Below are 15,716 nucleotides of genomic sequence, written 5' to 3'. Positions count from 1 at the left end.
GTGACATGATATAGCAACAGGCAGGTGCTTATATCATAAATGTATATAGCTCAGGGATTTTTCAGTAACTGAATACACCTGGGTTCTGTGTTTTCACAAGCATCCAGATCAAGGAATAGAAATTACTAGCTCCTCAAAAGCCCCTTTCATGCTCATTTTTAGTCATTAACACCCCCCTCCCCCAGTTAATCTCTATTCTGACTTCTAGCAGCATAGACTTTTTTAAAATTTTGTACTTAACATAAATGGAATCATACAATATGTACTCTTTTGTGTCTGGCTTCCTCTTAATCTAATTGTGAGATTCATTCTTATTGTTGGTTGCAGTTGTAGATCATTATCATTGCTCTGTAGTGTTCTTTTGTTCTACTGTTCTGCTAATGATAGATATTTGGATTTCTTGCAGTTTTGGGCTGTTTTGAAACTGCTGCTATGAACATTCTAGTACATTTCTTTTGGTGACACTTGTTACTGTTTGTCTTTTTGATTGTAGCTATTCTAATGGATGTAAAGTGGTATCTCATTATGATTTTTTATCATTGAGTTATAAATTCAATAGTTGATATAGTTGATGGACAATATTATGTAAGTTACAGGTGCACAACATAGTGATTCATAATTTTTAAAGGTTATACACCATTTATAGTTACTATAAAATATTGGCTATATTTCTTGTGTTTTACAACATATCCTTGTATCTTTGTGGTTTTGCTTTGCATTTCCTGATGACTATGATGTTGAGCAGCTTTTCATGTGTGTATTGGCCATTTGTATATATTCTTTGGAGAAATGTCTATTCAGATCCTTTGCCCATTTAAAAAATAGGGTTATTGATCTTTTTGTTTTAAGAATTCTTTATATATTCTTGATACAAGTGTTAACAGATATATGATTTGCAAATATTTTCTCCTTTTCTGTGGGTTGTTTTTTCACTTTCTTGATGGTGTCCTTTGAAGCACAAAAGTTTAAAATTTTGATCCAAAGTTGCTTGTGCTCTTAATGTCATATCTAGAAACCCTTTGCCTGTTTCAAGGTCATGCAGATTTTCACCTGTGTTTCCTTCTAAGAATTTTATCGCTTTCACTGTACTCTTACATTTAAGTCATTGATCCATTTGAGTTCATTTTTGTATATGGTGTGAGATAGGGGCCCAACTTAATTCTTTAGTGTGTGAATAACCAATTGTCCCAGCACCATTTGTTCATGTTTTATATGGACATGTGTAGGTCTAGATATCTTTAAATTTATCCAACTTGCAGTTTATTAAGCTTCTTGGATGTGTAGATTAATATTTTTCATCAAATTTGGGAAATTTTCTGCTTTTTTATTATGGTAAAATAACTCAACATAAAATTTGTCATTTTAACTATATGTGTATAATTCAGTGGCATTGAGTACTTCTGAAGTGTTGTGCAATTATCACCACTATCTATTTGCAAAACTTCTTCATCACCCATGCAGAAACTTACGTCCATTTAGTTTCCTTCTCTTCCTCTCAGTCTCTGGTACCCTCTATTCTCTGTACTTCATCAATTTGTCTATGTCTAGATATTTCATACAATTGGAATCATACAGTATTTGCTCTTTTATGTTTGGCTTAATTCACTTAGCCTAAAATTTTCAGTGTTCAGGTTGTTGCATGTATCAGAACTACATTCCTTTTTATGGCTGAATACTACTATTCCATTTTATGTGTACTTTTTAAAATCCATTCATCTGTTGATGTACACTTGGGTTTCTTACTACTTTTGGCTGTTTTGAATAATGTTTCTGTGAACATTAATATACAGTTATCTGTTTGAGTCACTGTTTTTGCATTTTTGGGGTATATGTCTAGAAGTGGAATTGTCAGGGAATGGGACTGGGGTAAGTTAAAATATGCCACAAAATCACTGCTCTTACCAAGGACCAGCCTTTTTTTAAAAAAAAAATGTTCCTTGGGTTGGTGCAAGTCCTTGATTAATTTTCAGTTTGGAAAATGTTAATTCTGACAGTGTTGTCAATTTTTTTTCTTCTTTGGAGTAGCAGCATTTGGAGTCCCTTACTTTGCCATTTTCATTGATATCAGTGATACATATCATTTAATAATTTTCATTTTGTTTGCTAGTGTATAGAAATACAATTAACTTTTGTATATTGAAGGTTCAGTAACCTCACTAAACTTATGGTAAGTACCTTTTCTTTCCATGGATTGTGGAAATCCTGTTAATGGTGCAGTTGTGGCAACTTTTAGTGTTTTACAACTGTCATTTTTTCCTTTTAGTCATTTTTAGTTTTTATTCCCAAAACAAGTAGCAGGTTTTTAAAATACTATAGCTATATCTATTTATACTAATGAAGTTGAACATTTATAGGTCAAATACAGCATTTCTCTTTAGTAACTATCTGTTAATGGCTTAAAATATTAAAGTCATTGAATTATGCAAGACTTAAATAAACTTGGCCACCATGTCCCCAAGATTTCTTTGTTGTTGTTTTGTGTTGTTTTTGTGTGTATGTTTTAATATTATAGGCTATCAAGATGGAAATGATTCAGAAGCTTCAGGGTCATTCAGAAGAGGTGGAAGAGGTAGTTACCGAGGTTGCCGTGGAGGATTTGGTCTAGGAAGTCCAAGTTAGTAGTGGATTGCAAATAGTGTGTTCATTTATTATGAAAGAAATGATAAAAAATAATACTTATTATATAAGGTTGTTATGATGACTATATGAGAATAGTTAAGCATAGTGTGGTTGGTACATAATCACTTATATTGTATAAAATATTATTTTTTAGACACATGTAATTCCTTACAGGTTAAGTGGGAATATATGAATCTTTTTAGCAGTGTGGGTGACTCAGTTCTTTAATATTACATACTGTGAAGCATTTTAGAGCTTTGATAAAGATGGCTGACCTTACAAATAGGTGGCCTTCTCTATGGCTCTGCCTCCCATTATACCTCTTTTATACCAATGTGGCTTTCTACCTAAATTCTACCAGTCGTCATTCCTTGGTGCTAAGGTATTGTCTTCTGAAGTCACTGTTGGAATGCATGCGTCTCTTAACAGAGGAGGACAGAATAGTGGAAGCTAAAAACATAAATTGTAATAATGAGTTAATAGATGCGTAGTGGATTAGTGAATTGTCACTTTTGAAAAAGTGAAGGGATCTGGAGGGTTGCTGTTCAGGACTGATAAAGTTTGATTTGGGAACTGTGGGTGCAAGGGGTGCTTTTCTGGAGAATAAGCAGTGAGATTATGTAATGTGAAATTTCTGGGGGCAGTAACCATGCTATTTTTCAGAGGTAATTTAACTTTTGCTTATATCGTATTTTGATGTAGTATTGACCCTAACTACTTTTATAAAATAATTTTACTAAAATAAAAATTTTGAGGAAATAATTTGTTATTGAAGGAAATAATTTGTGGAGAAATCCTTTTGTGTGCTTCTTAGAAAAATACTGTAATTCCTGTTAAATTTAAATTATTTTATCCTGCATCTTTTTAACTTATGGCACCATAAGTTGATTTTTTTTCTCTTTGCTGCATATCTAAAAGCTTCTTAAAAGTAACATAATCTAAATTTATTATCTGTAAATCTAGATAGCAAATATGAACAAGATGAAGGGACCCAGCGCGCTGGTGGCATTTTTGGCTCTAGAAGATCAGCATTAAGTGGTGTAGGTGAGAAATAGAATTTATTACTGAATATTAATCATTCACATTTGCTTTTAGCTCTAGGATTAATAAACCTAATATATATATGTTTAAGTGTACTAGATTGGCTCATGATTTTCTCTGCTTTTTAGATTTGTAGGCAAAAATACATGGACAGTTTTGCCTCCCTTATAAAGTTTGTGCTCTGTGAATTATTTCTTCTCTCTTATCTACCAGTTAATTTGAGTTATAAATTATACTTTTAATTGGAAGAAGGAAAATGAAGTTTGCTTTGATTTCAAAGAAAGGATTCTGAGTTAGGGGATTTGAGGAGAAAGTGAAAAAATGGAACATAATTATTGACGAAAAATGTTCAAATGTGGATAAATAAACTGTGGTACTAAAAAGAAGTGAGCTATTAAGGTATGAAAAGACATAGAGGAACCTTAAATGTGTATTACTGAGTGAAAGAAGCCAATCTGAAAAGGCTACATACTGTATGATTCCAACTATATGACATTCAGGAAAAGGCAAAACTATAAGAAGAAGGGTGAAAAAAATAGGTGGTTGCTAGGGGTTGGAGGAAGGGATGAATAGGCAGAGCACTGAGGATTTTTAGGGCAGTGAAGTTACTTTGTATGATACTGTAATGGTGGAGACATGCCATTATACATTTGTCCAAACATAAAGAATGTATAATACCAGGAGTGAACTGTAATGTAAATGATGGACTTTGGGTGATTATGATGTGTCATTGTAGATTCATCAATTGTAACAAATTACCTCTTTGGTGGAGGATGTTGATAATGGGGGGAGGCTCTGCAGGTGTGGGGACAGGAGATATATGGGAAGTCTCTGTACTTTCTGCTTAATTTTTCTGTGAACCTAAAACTGCCCTAAAAAAAAAATGAAGTCTTTAAACAAAATGTTCAAATGAGAAAAAGGTTTAAGTATAGAATTAAGAGATGGTTGGATTAAGGGACTAGAATCCTGAGTAATTACTCAGTATATGAAAAGAAATAGCTATATGGTTTATATGCTTGAGGAGGAGCTGTGATTTCTCTAAATCTTCTGTAAAACAATGCCTTACAGGTAAGGGTGACACTTATCAAAGCAGAAGTGGTAGTGGAAGTGGACGAGGTGAGTTCTTATCTGGTTTACCTATAAGTGGTTAAAATTACTGTAATCCAAGCTTAATTTTTGAAGTTAAAGGTAACTGTTGCTGCTTTTATACACTTTGTGGAGTATGCACTTGCACAGCCAGTTTCGAGGAGTTGTTTACTACTACTCTTTAATCCAACGATTCCGTTATAGGAATTACATACTGTAGGTGTATTTGCTCAATACATGTAAAAGTGTGTTCACTGAAGCTTCATTTATAATAAGTAAAAACTGAAAATCACCTAAAAATTCATGAGTCTGTGTAATAAATGATATAACCATAAAATGGGAGATACCATGCAGATGTTAAAGATTGAGATGTAATCTATATGTACAAATTCTTATTAAAATAATGTTTTTTCTTATGAGATAGTTATTTGGCTTGGTATAGGGGATAAAGAAAGTTCAGTATAGATGATTTTATACTATGAAAAAAAATTTCAGAGTTAAAAATATCTAAATGTCACATAAAAGTTGAAATGTTTTCCAGACTAGTAAAACAATAAAGCTAGTTTGATGTCTCTGAAAAATTCTTAGTGATCATTATTAGTCCCCACTTCCTTCCTTTGGATTCTTGGATTCTTCACTATAGAAAAAGATTATTAATGGCTAAACCGTATCTTTTACAAATGCTCAGATGTTGTTTGAAAAAGGATTTCAAGACCTGTGGACATACAGGACAAGAAAATTAGCTCACATGTAAAACTGCTATATCTAGTTAGCCTTTCAAATCTAATGCAGTCCTTGTTCTTTTTTTGTGATAGTACCTGAAAGTGGCACAATAGATGACTCCTTGTCTAAAGATCAGAAAGATAGTGTATAGAAAAGAGTCAACACGGCAGACCTGACTGCTGTTCTTTGAAAGTCCTGCTTATAAGGTTGGCCCTTACCTGGCTTCTGAGAACGTGGATTTAGGGAGGGTTCTCACCACTCTTCACTGGTGTGAGTGGCTCACTGTGCCTAAACAGTTTGTACAACTGTGTGGCTTATGCTGAATACCTGCTTTGCTTCTGGGAGTCTGGAAGTTTGGTACATGCCAGGCAGAAGGTTCCTGCATTATCAGCACCTCATAAGAACCCTGGATATTGAATCTCTAATGGGCTTCTCTGGTAGACAGCATTTCCAGCATGTTGTCACAACTTGTCCTGTGTGATACCAGTGGGAGAGGCTCTTGAAAGCTTGTGCCTGGTTTTCTCTGGACTTTTCCCCGTACACCTTTTTCCTTTGCTGATTTTGCTCCCTATCCTTTCTATGTGATAAGTCACAACCATGGTTATGACTATATTCTGAGTCCTAGCAAATCATAGAACCTATGGGTTGTAGTGGGGACATCCCAACAAAGATGGATTTTTAGTTCCTTTTAGAAAATATATTCCTTTGCTGAGGAATATAGGGATCAGGAAAGAGACATAACAGTTTAAACAAAAAAATACTAATATGTTATAACAGTGTAATCTGCATAAAATCAGCATGTTGAATGCTAAGGAAACAAAATGTGCAGGGTTCTATTTATCTTAATTGTCTCAAGTATTATTTGTACCAAGGGACTTTATGCATTTTTAGAACTTTTTCTCTTTGAAGATAAGCAATGAAAAGAAAGATGTGCATAGTCTTGTATCTTGTATCTTGACTGTATCTTGTGGATTTCTTTAATAGGTGGTTACAAAGGTTTAAATGAAGAAGTAATTACAGCCTCTGGAAAGAGTAAGTTTTACTTTAGATAAGGTATTTGATTTTTATAGTGAGCATTCTTTTACCCCTCGATTTTTATATATATAATTTTTTTATAAGTATGGAATATTTATTAGGTTTACAAACAGCTAAAGGAGTAAGTCAGATTTTATAAATTAAGAAATCTTGTAAGGTAGCAGAGTCTATATTTTCAGACCACTGTAATATATTCATATCATCAAGCTGGCTGAATTTGTTAGACTGGGAGGAGAACAAAATGTTTTTGGCGGGGGTAAAATCTAGTACTTTAAACTTTTCTGTTTTTATTCAAAGATATGTGAAATGTAAAATATTAACTATTATATGTTCAGGAAATAATTTGTATAAACTATAATGTATTTAGAATTTTCATTCAACTTAATTATACAGTTAAGGGCATTGAAATATTGTTAATGAAGATAATATCACACACCTTGTATTATTATTTATTAATGTCTAGTTGATGCAAATTAAAAACTAGGTAATAATTCAAGGCTTTTTCTGTTATTCCAAACATGTTTTCACTCTCAAAATTTAACAACTTCAGTCAACTTCCTTTCTGATAATATACAAGCCACTTTTCTATTAATTTTCAAAAACTTTTATTTTCCTAATTGTAAAATTAATGTGTTCTTAGGCAAATAAAGACATGAAGAAAACATAATTTGTAATCTCATCACCTACAAATAATTACTACATATAGTTTGATATATTCATTTCTAGTCTTATTTCTAATCTATATATGTATTTAAAAAATTGAGGTCATTATATATGCACGTTGTATCAACCTTTTTTTTTTTTTGAGTATAATTGCTTTACAATGGTGTGTTAGTTTCTGCTTTATAACAAAGTGAATCAGTTATACATATACATATGTTCCCATATCTCTTCCCTCTTGCATCTCCCTCCCTCCCACCCTCCCTATCCCACCCCTCTAGGTGGTCACAAAGCACAGAGCTGATCTCCCTGTGCTATGCAGTTGCTTCCCACTAGCTATTTTATGTTTGGTAGTGTATATATGTCCATGCCACTCTCTCACTTTGTCACATCTTACCCTTCCCCCTCCCCATATCCTCAAGTCCATTCTCTAGTAGGTCTGTGTCTTTATTCCCGTCTTGCCACTAGGTTCTTCATGACCTTTTTTTTTTTTCCCCTTAGATTCCATATATATGTGTTAGCATACTGTATTTGTTTTTCTGTTTCTGACTTACTTCACTCTGTATGACAGACTCTAACTCCATCCACCTCACTACACCCCTTGATTTTTAAAAACATTTATCTGTTTTTCGGTTTGATTCCTTTTAAGATTCTTGGAAGTCAGAAGCTGAAAGAAGAGAAAGCGGTGACACTCAAGGTATATTAAGTTTTGTGTGATCCACATGAGTGTATATTGCATTTTAATACAAATACAGAATATTTAAAAACAGGTAACTTTTTAAAATTTGAAGTGAAAACTTTAATGGTAAACATTGGGAATTACTACAGTATTTAAAATTTGAGTTTGTCAGTTTTTGTATGTTTTCCCTCTTATTTTTATTCTAGTCCTTGTAATGTAAATTTTCTTTTTAAATTCTAAGGACCAAAAGTGACCTACATACCACCTCCTCCACCTGAGGATGAGGACTCCATCTTTGCACATTATCAGACAGGCATAAACTTTGACAAATATGATACTATTCTTGTAGAAGTATCTGGACATGATGTACCACCAGCAATTCTGGTCAGTGTAATAATTGTTTCTATAATGACTGTGTAGCAAACTTCGGTTTTTAAAAATTTGGTACATTTCTTTAAGTTGGTATTAAAGAATACAAAATTTTCATCTTATTCTCTAATGTCTTAGGTTGGAAATTTAGAACCATGACTACCATCTACATTAGAATTAATTGCTATGTTGAAAGGGAGGGTACTATATTTCCTCCCCACCTCCCCAAACCAGGATGAGAACTTTATTTAAATTTACTAAAAAGGATACTTTTCCTAGAGATCAAGATTTCTGCTTCCTAAGTGTGTGAGAAAGTGTGTCTTAGGGGAGTGGTTTTCTAAGGAGTGGGGGAGCCCAGAGTCCCTTGTTGGTAATGAACCATTTTTACTGATTAGAGTTATTTGTATCTCACAGGTTTTAAGGGGACAGAAAAGAGTTTCTAGAACCACTGTCTGTACGGAATATTCCTTAATTCTATCAAGTAATAACATACAGGTTCTGGATATTACTTTTGAGTGGGGGCGTATTTGTGAAGTTAACATAGTATATATAAAGTGGAATTAACAACTTGAAACTAATTCAAATAGAATATGTTCATGGAATGACCTTTATATGATATATGGAATTTAATCACTGCCACCTGCTTTTTTTTAGACTTTTGAAGAAGCTAATCTTTGTCAGACACTGAATAGCAACATTGCTAAAGCTGGTTATACTAAGCTTACTCCTGTGCAAAAATACAGTATTCCTATTATACTAGGAGGAAGAGATTTGATGGCTTGTGCTCAGACAGGGTCTGGAAAGACTGTAAGTCACTTTCCTGCATGTATTCTGCCCCATATTCCAACTGTTACTTTTTGAACTTTGGTTCTTCCCAAGTAGAAGATTTCAGTGAACTGTCATAAATATTTATGTGTGTTTGCTTCTGATTTCTGGTTTTATTGAGGTTTGTGTACTTCTGAAGAAAGAATTTTGAACTATTTCTCCAGTAGTTCATAGATTTTTAATCTCTAAGTGTGTTCAGCTCTTTTTGTGGAACATAATATCTAAAACAAAATGATTGAGGGTCAAAGCACCAAAGTTTATAAGCCACAGAGAAAGGTAAAAAATAATTTATGTAATACAGTGAATACAGTTTTGGAGTCAAGAGAATGAGAAATAGCTGTAGGTATTGTACCTGGTCCTTAGTATGAAGTGACCTCAGGTTATGCTAATTCTAAAAGAGCTCTGATGGGACCAGGTTGGTCTTAGGACTAAACTGTGGGGTTTGTCTATTAAATAGGGTTCCATGAGATGAGTATTAAAGACTGTCATTTCCAGGATCATAGAGTCTTGGTTCATACTATATTAGTCTTAAAAAGCCTCCCTAGTAGAGTTGAAGGGAAAATGAGTGAGTTGTATAATACAGCAGCTGTTGTGTGACTTAAATGTGGTTTTGGAGGTAGATTTTAGTGTCTTATTTGTTTAATGAGGAAACTTATAGCACAAACTTTCTTGCCACATGTAACTTTAATAAGGGTGATATGTTTAGTAATCCAAATGAATGATTTCCCAAGTTTTGCTCTGCTTGTGGACCACTTTTGTCATGCATTCTGATAATTTTATTTCTACCCCAAAAGGAGTCATTTAGAATGAATGCTGCATGCTGCATTAACCTCTGAAAATAAGTTTATTTAGAATCTATGGCTGTGCTTTTTTTAAAAAAAAAGATATTTTCATAGGGTAGATTAACATTATCAGACATTTTATGTTGTATAATATGAGCATGAAGACCTAAATGTTAAAAACTCATGGAAATAAAAATTGTTTTCCTTTCTCATCTTAAATTTACCAAAAAGATGAAAGAATAAGCTAAAGGATATAAAGACATGAGGAATAGGTTGCCATAGGGAGAAGGATGATGCACTATACATCTGTAAATTATGGAATTTAACTTCTAGGCAGCTTTTCTCTTGCCAATTTTGGCTCATATGATGCGTGATGGAGTAACTGCCAGTCGTTTTAAAGAGCTGCAGGAACCAGAGTGTATTATTGTCGCACCAACTCGAGAATTGATCAGTCAGATCTATTTGGAAGCCAGAAAATTTTCTTTTGGGTAAGTACATCTAGAATGCCACTCACAAGTTTTTCTTTCGAGAATTTTCTTACTTATTTTGGGAAGAACTCAGTGCATGAATAAGAATGCACTCATGTAATTGATTGAAGTTTACTTTTTCATAATCTTGCTTATGGGATCTCTTTATTTTAAAAAGAAACATTCTTATTAAAAATTAGATGATAATGAAATAGATAAGACAGTAGTGAACATATTGGTGTGTCTTCTGGTAGTTTTTAAATGTACGTTTAAAAAATGAACTTAGGGTGTTCCTAATAATTTTCTGTTCTTTTACACGTAACTTAATAAAATGGATAACTGCTTATTTAACAATCAGACCTAACTTTTAATGACTTTAAGATTGCCCATGTGTATGTATTTTATTTCTCTATTTTGGGTGATTTAGGTTGTTTCTAATTTGGAGCTACTATAAATAAAAATAATTCTTGCTGTAATGAACAGCTTGCTATATAAATTTTTTCTACTTTTATGTTTTAAGTATTTTCTTAGAGTGGATTTTTATAAATTTAATGTTAAAGAATATGGACTTATTTTAAAGCTTGCCTTCTACCAGCAGTATAAGAGAATGCCAATTTCACTATACACTTTGCCAGTATTTGGTATTGTATTAGTTATCTGTTGCTGGTTACCTTAAAACCTAGTTGCTCAAAACAATAAATATTATCTTACAGTTTCTGAGGGTTAGGAATTGGGGAACAGTTTGGCTGGGTGTTTCTGACTTGGGATCACTTATGAGGTTGCAGACAAGATGTCAGCTAGGATTGCAGTCATCTGAAGGTTTGACTGGATCTCTGTGTAAGGATGCTTGATTGTCCTTAGGAAATGACAGCTGGCTTCCCTTAGATTGAGTGGTCAGTGAGAAAGAGCAAGGAGGAGGTTGCTGTGACTTTTATAAAACAGTTGCAGTCACTTTGGCCATATTCTGTTTGTTACTAAGCAAGTCAGTAAGTCTAGCCCATACTCAGGACTGGCTATATAATTTGCTAGAACTAGTGCAAAATGAAAACGCAGGGTCCTTTGTTAAAAAAACTATGAATTTTAAGCAGCAAATATAGAGCATTAAACCAAGCACAGGGCTCTTCTAAGCTTGGGACCCTGTATGACTGCACAGGTTGTACACCTATGAAGCCAGCCTTGTACACACCTATGGGGGAGCGGAGTTAGGATCTATATTTAAAGGAAGGAGTATTGAAGAATTTGTGTACATATTTTAAAACCACCGCAGGTATCTTCATTTTTTTTTTCCATTTATTTGGTTATTGAGAGGTTGAACGCTTTATACGTTTTCCTTTGTGAATTATGCATTTGTTATCTACCAGTTTATCTATTGGGATATTAGTGTTTTTCTTTACAATTTTTTAGAGTTTTCTCTGTATAGAAGCTTCACCTTTTATTTTGTATAAATCAGTTTATTTAAAATGAGAGTAGAAAAAATTAAAATTATTAAAATCCCTTTAATGTCAAGCTTGACAGATCTTTTGGAAAAAGTAGGTGTACATTGCTTATACCAGTGTTTATTTCTTGCTGATCCCCATGTAGTATGTTGCTCTTCAGTCTTTTATTTTTACTTTTTTTTTTAAAGCTTTTCCAGTACATTTTTTTTTAAACATCTTTATTGAAGTATAATTGCCTTACAATGGTGTGTTAGCTTCTGCTTTATAACAAAGTGAATCAGTTATACATATACAATATGTTCCCATTTCTCTTCCCTCTTGCATCTCCCTCCCTCCCACCCTCCCCATCCCACCCTCCCCATCCCACCCCTCTAGGTGGTCACAAAGCACCGAGCTGATCTCCCTGTGCTATGCGGTTGCTTCCCACTAGTTATCTATTTTACATTTGGTCGTGTATATATGTCCATGACACTCTCTTACCCTGTCACATCTCACCCCACACCCTCCCCATATCCTCAAGTCCATTCTCTAGTAGGTCTGTGTCTTTATTCCCGTCTTGCCACTAGGTTCTTCATGGCCTTTTTTTTTTTTTTTTTTTCCCCTTAGATTCCGTATATATGTGTTAGCATACTGTATTTGTTTTTCTCTTTCTGACTTACTTCACTCTGTATGACAGACTCTAACTCCATCCACCTCACTACAAATATCTCCATTTCATTTCTTTTTATGGCTGAGTAATATTCCATTGTATATATGTGCCACATCTTCTTTATCCATTCATCTGTCGATGGACATTTAGGTTGCTTCCATGTCCTGGCTATTGTAAATAGAGCTGCAATGAACATTTTGGTACATGACTCTTTCTGACCTATGGTTTTCTCAGGGTATATGCCCAGTATTGGGATTGCTGGGTCGTATGGTAGTTCTATTTGTAGTTTTTTAAGGAACCTCCATACTGTTCTCCATAGTGGCTGTATCAATTTACATTCCCACCAACAGTGCAAGAGTGTTCCCTTTCCTCCACACCCTCTCCAGCATTTATTGTTTCTAGATTTTTTGATGATGGCCATTCTGACCGGTGTGAGATGATATCTCATTGTAGTTTTGATTTGCATTTCTCTAATGATTAATGATGTTGAGCATTCTTTCATGTGTCTGTAGGCCATCTGTATATCTTCTTTGGAGAAATGTCTATTTAGGTCTTCGGCCCATTTTTGGATTGGGTTGTTTGTTTTTTTGTTATTGAGCTGCATGAGCTGCTTGTAAATCTTGGAGATTAACCCTTTGTCAGTTGCTTCATTTGCAAATATTTTCTCCCATTCTGATGGTTGTCTTTTGGTCTTGTTTATGGTTTCCTTTGCTGTGCAAAAGCTTTTAAGTTTCATTAGGTCCCATTTGTTTATTTGTGTTCTTATTTCCATTTCTCTGGGAGCTGGGTCAAAAAGAATCTTGCTGTGATGTATGTCATAGAGTGTTCTGCCTATGTTTTCCTCTAAGAGTTTGATAGTGTCTGCCCTTACACTTAGGTCTTTAATCCATTTTGAGTTTATTTTTGTGCATGGTGTCAGGGAGTGTTCTAATTTCATACTTTTACATGTACCTGTCCAATTTTCCCAGCACTACTTATTGAAGAGGCTGTCTTTTCTCCACTGTATATGCTTGCCTCCTTTATCAAAGTAAGGTGACCATATGTGTGTGGGTTTATCTCTGGGCTTTCTATCCTGTTCCATTGATCTATATTTCTGTTTTTGTGCCAGTACCAAACTGTCTTGATTACTGAAGCTTTGTAATATAGTCTGAAGTCAGGGAGCCTGATTCCCCCAGCTCCATTTTTCATTCTCAAGATTGCTTTGGCTATTCGGGGTCTTTTGTGTTTCCATACAAATTGTGAAATTTTTTGTTCTAGTTCTGTGAAAAATGCCAGTGGTAGTTTGATAGGGATTGCATTGAATCTGTAGATTGCTTTGGGTAGTAGAGTCATTTTCACAATGTTGATTCTTCCAATCCAGGAACATGGTATATCTCTCCATCTATTTGTATCATCTTTAATTTCTTTCATCAGTGTCTTATAATTTTCTGCATACAGGTCTTTTGTCTCCTTAGGTAGGTTTATTCCTAGATATTTTATTCTTTTTGTTGCAATGGTAAATGGGAGTGTTTTCTTAATTTCACTTTCAGATTTTTCGTCATTAGTGTATAGAAATGCAAGAGATTTCTGTGCATTAATTTTGTATCCTGCTACTTTACCAAATTCATTGATTAGCTCTAGTAGTTTTCTGGTAGCATCTTTAGGATTCTCTATGTATAGTATCATGTCATCTGCAAACAGTGACAGCTTTACTTCTTCTTTTCCGATTTGGATTCCTTTTATTTCTTTGTCTTCTCTGATTGCTGTGGCTAACACTTCCAAAACTATGTTGAATAATAGTGGTGAGAGTGGGCAACCTTGTCTTGTTCCTGATCTTAGTGGAAATGGTTTCAGTTTTTCACCATTGAGGACAATGTTGGCTGTGGGTTTGTCATATATGGCCTTTATTATGTTGAGGAAAGTTCCCTCCATGCCTACTTTCTGCAGGGCTTTTATCATAAATGGGTGTTGAATTTTGTCGAAAGCTTTCTCTGCATCTATTGAGATGATCATATGGTTTTTCTCCTTCAATTTGTTAATATGGTGTATCACATTGATTGATTTGCGTATATTGAAGAATCCTTGCATTCCTGGGATAAACCCCACTTGATCATGGTGTATGATCCTTTTAATGTGCTGTTGGATTCTGTTTGCTAGTATTTTGTTGAGGATTTTTGCATCTATGTTCATCAGTAATATTGGCCTGTAGTTTTCTTTCTTTGTGACATCTTTGTCTGGTTTTGGTATCAGGGTGATGGTGGCCTCGTAGAATGAGTTTGGGAGTGTTCCTCCCTCTGCAATATTTTGGAAGAGTTTGAGAAGGATAGGTGTTAGCTCTTCTCTAAATGTTTGCTAGAATTCACCTGTGAAGCCATCTGGTCCTGGGCTTTTGTTTGTTGGAAGGTTTTTAATCACAGTTTCAATTTCAGTGCTTGTGATTGGTCTGTTCATATTTTCTATTTCTTCCTGGTTCAGTCTCGGCAGTTTGTGCATTTCTAAGAATCTGTCCATTTCTTCCAGGTTGTCCATTTTATTGGCATAGAGTTGCTTGTAGTAATCTCTCATGATCTTTTGTATTTCTGCAGTGTCAGTGGTTACTTCTCCTTTTTCATTTCTAATTCTATTGATCTGAGTCTTCTCCCTTTTTCTCTTGATGAGTCTGGCTAATGGTTTATCAATTTTGTTTATCTTCTCAAAGAACCAGCTTTTAGTTTCATTGATTTTTGCTATTGTTTCCTTCATTTCTTTTTCATTTATTTCTGACCTGATCTTTATAATTTCTTTCCTTCTGCTGGCTTTGGGGTTTTTTTGTTCTTCTTTCTCTAATTGCTTTAGGTGCAAGGTTAGGTTGTTTATTCGAGATGTTTCCTGTTTCTTGAGGTAGGCTTGTATTGCTATAAACTTCCCTCTTAGCACTGCTTTTGCTGCGTCCCATAGGTTTTGGGTCGTCGTATCTCCATTGTCATTTGTTTCTAGGTATTTTTTGATTTCCCCTTTGATTTCTTCAGTAATCACTTCGTTATTAAGTAATGTATTGTGTAGCCTCCATGTGTTTGTATTTTTTACAGATCTTTTCCTGTAATTGATATCTAGTCTCATAACGTTGTGGTCGGAAAAGATACTTGATACGATTTCAATTTTCTTAAATTTACCAAGGCTTGATTTGTGACCCAAGATATGATCTATCCTGGAGAATGTTCCATGAGCACTTGAGAAAAATGTGTATTCTGTTGTTTTTGGGTGGAATGTCCTATAAATATCAATTAAGTCCATATTGTTTAATGTATCATTTAAAGCTTGTGTTTCCTTATTTATTTTCATTTTGGATGATCTGTCCATTGGTGAAAGTGGGGTGTTAAAGTCCCC

General features: G+C 34.3%; 1 protein-coding gene across 1 annotated transcript in view; it reads left to right on the top strand.

Annotated features, from left to right (window-relative positions):
• The window catches only part of DDX4 (DEAD-box helicase 4), a 77,431-nt gene that overhangs the window by 36,059 nt on the left and 25,656 nt on the right, over positions 1-15,716 (top strand). The window contains exons 7-14 of the mRNA XM_082457618.1: positions 2,513-2,618; positions 3,587-3,663; positions 4,729-4,776; positions 6,454-6,501; positions 7,814-7,861; positions 8,085-8,227; positions 8,867-9,019; positions 10,153-10,307. Of these exons, the coding sequence (XP_082313744.1) occupies positions 2,513-2,618; positions 3,587-3,663; positions 4,729-4,776; positions 6,454-6,501; positions 7,814-7,861; positions 8,085-8,227; positions 8,867-9,019; positions 10,153-10,307 (778 nt within the window). The remainder of the gene's footprint in view (positions 1-2,512; positions 2,619-3,586; positions 3,664-4,728; positions 4,777-6,453; positions 6,502-7,813; positions 7,862-8,084; positions 8,228-8,866; positions 9,020-10,152; positions 10,308-15,716) is intronic.

This window comes from Balaenoptera physalus, assembly GCF_965194825.1.
Source record: "Balaenoptera physalus genome assembly, chromosome: 3".
Taxonomy (NCBI): Eukaryota; Metazoa; Chordata; class Mammalia; order Artiodactyla; family Balaenopteridae; genus Balaenoptera; species Balaenoptera physalus.
The sequence above is the reverse complement of the archived record's forward strand: the minus strand, read 5'-3'. Positions and strand labels throughout refer to the sequence as shown.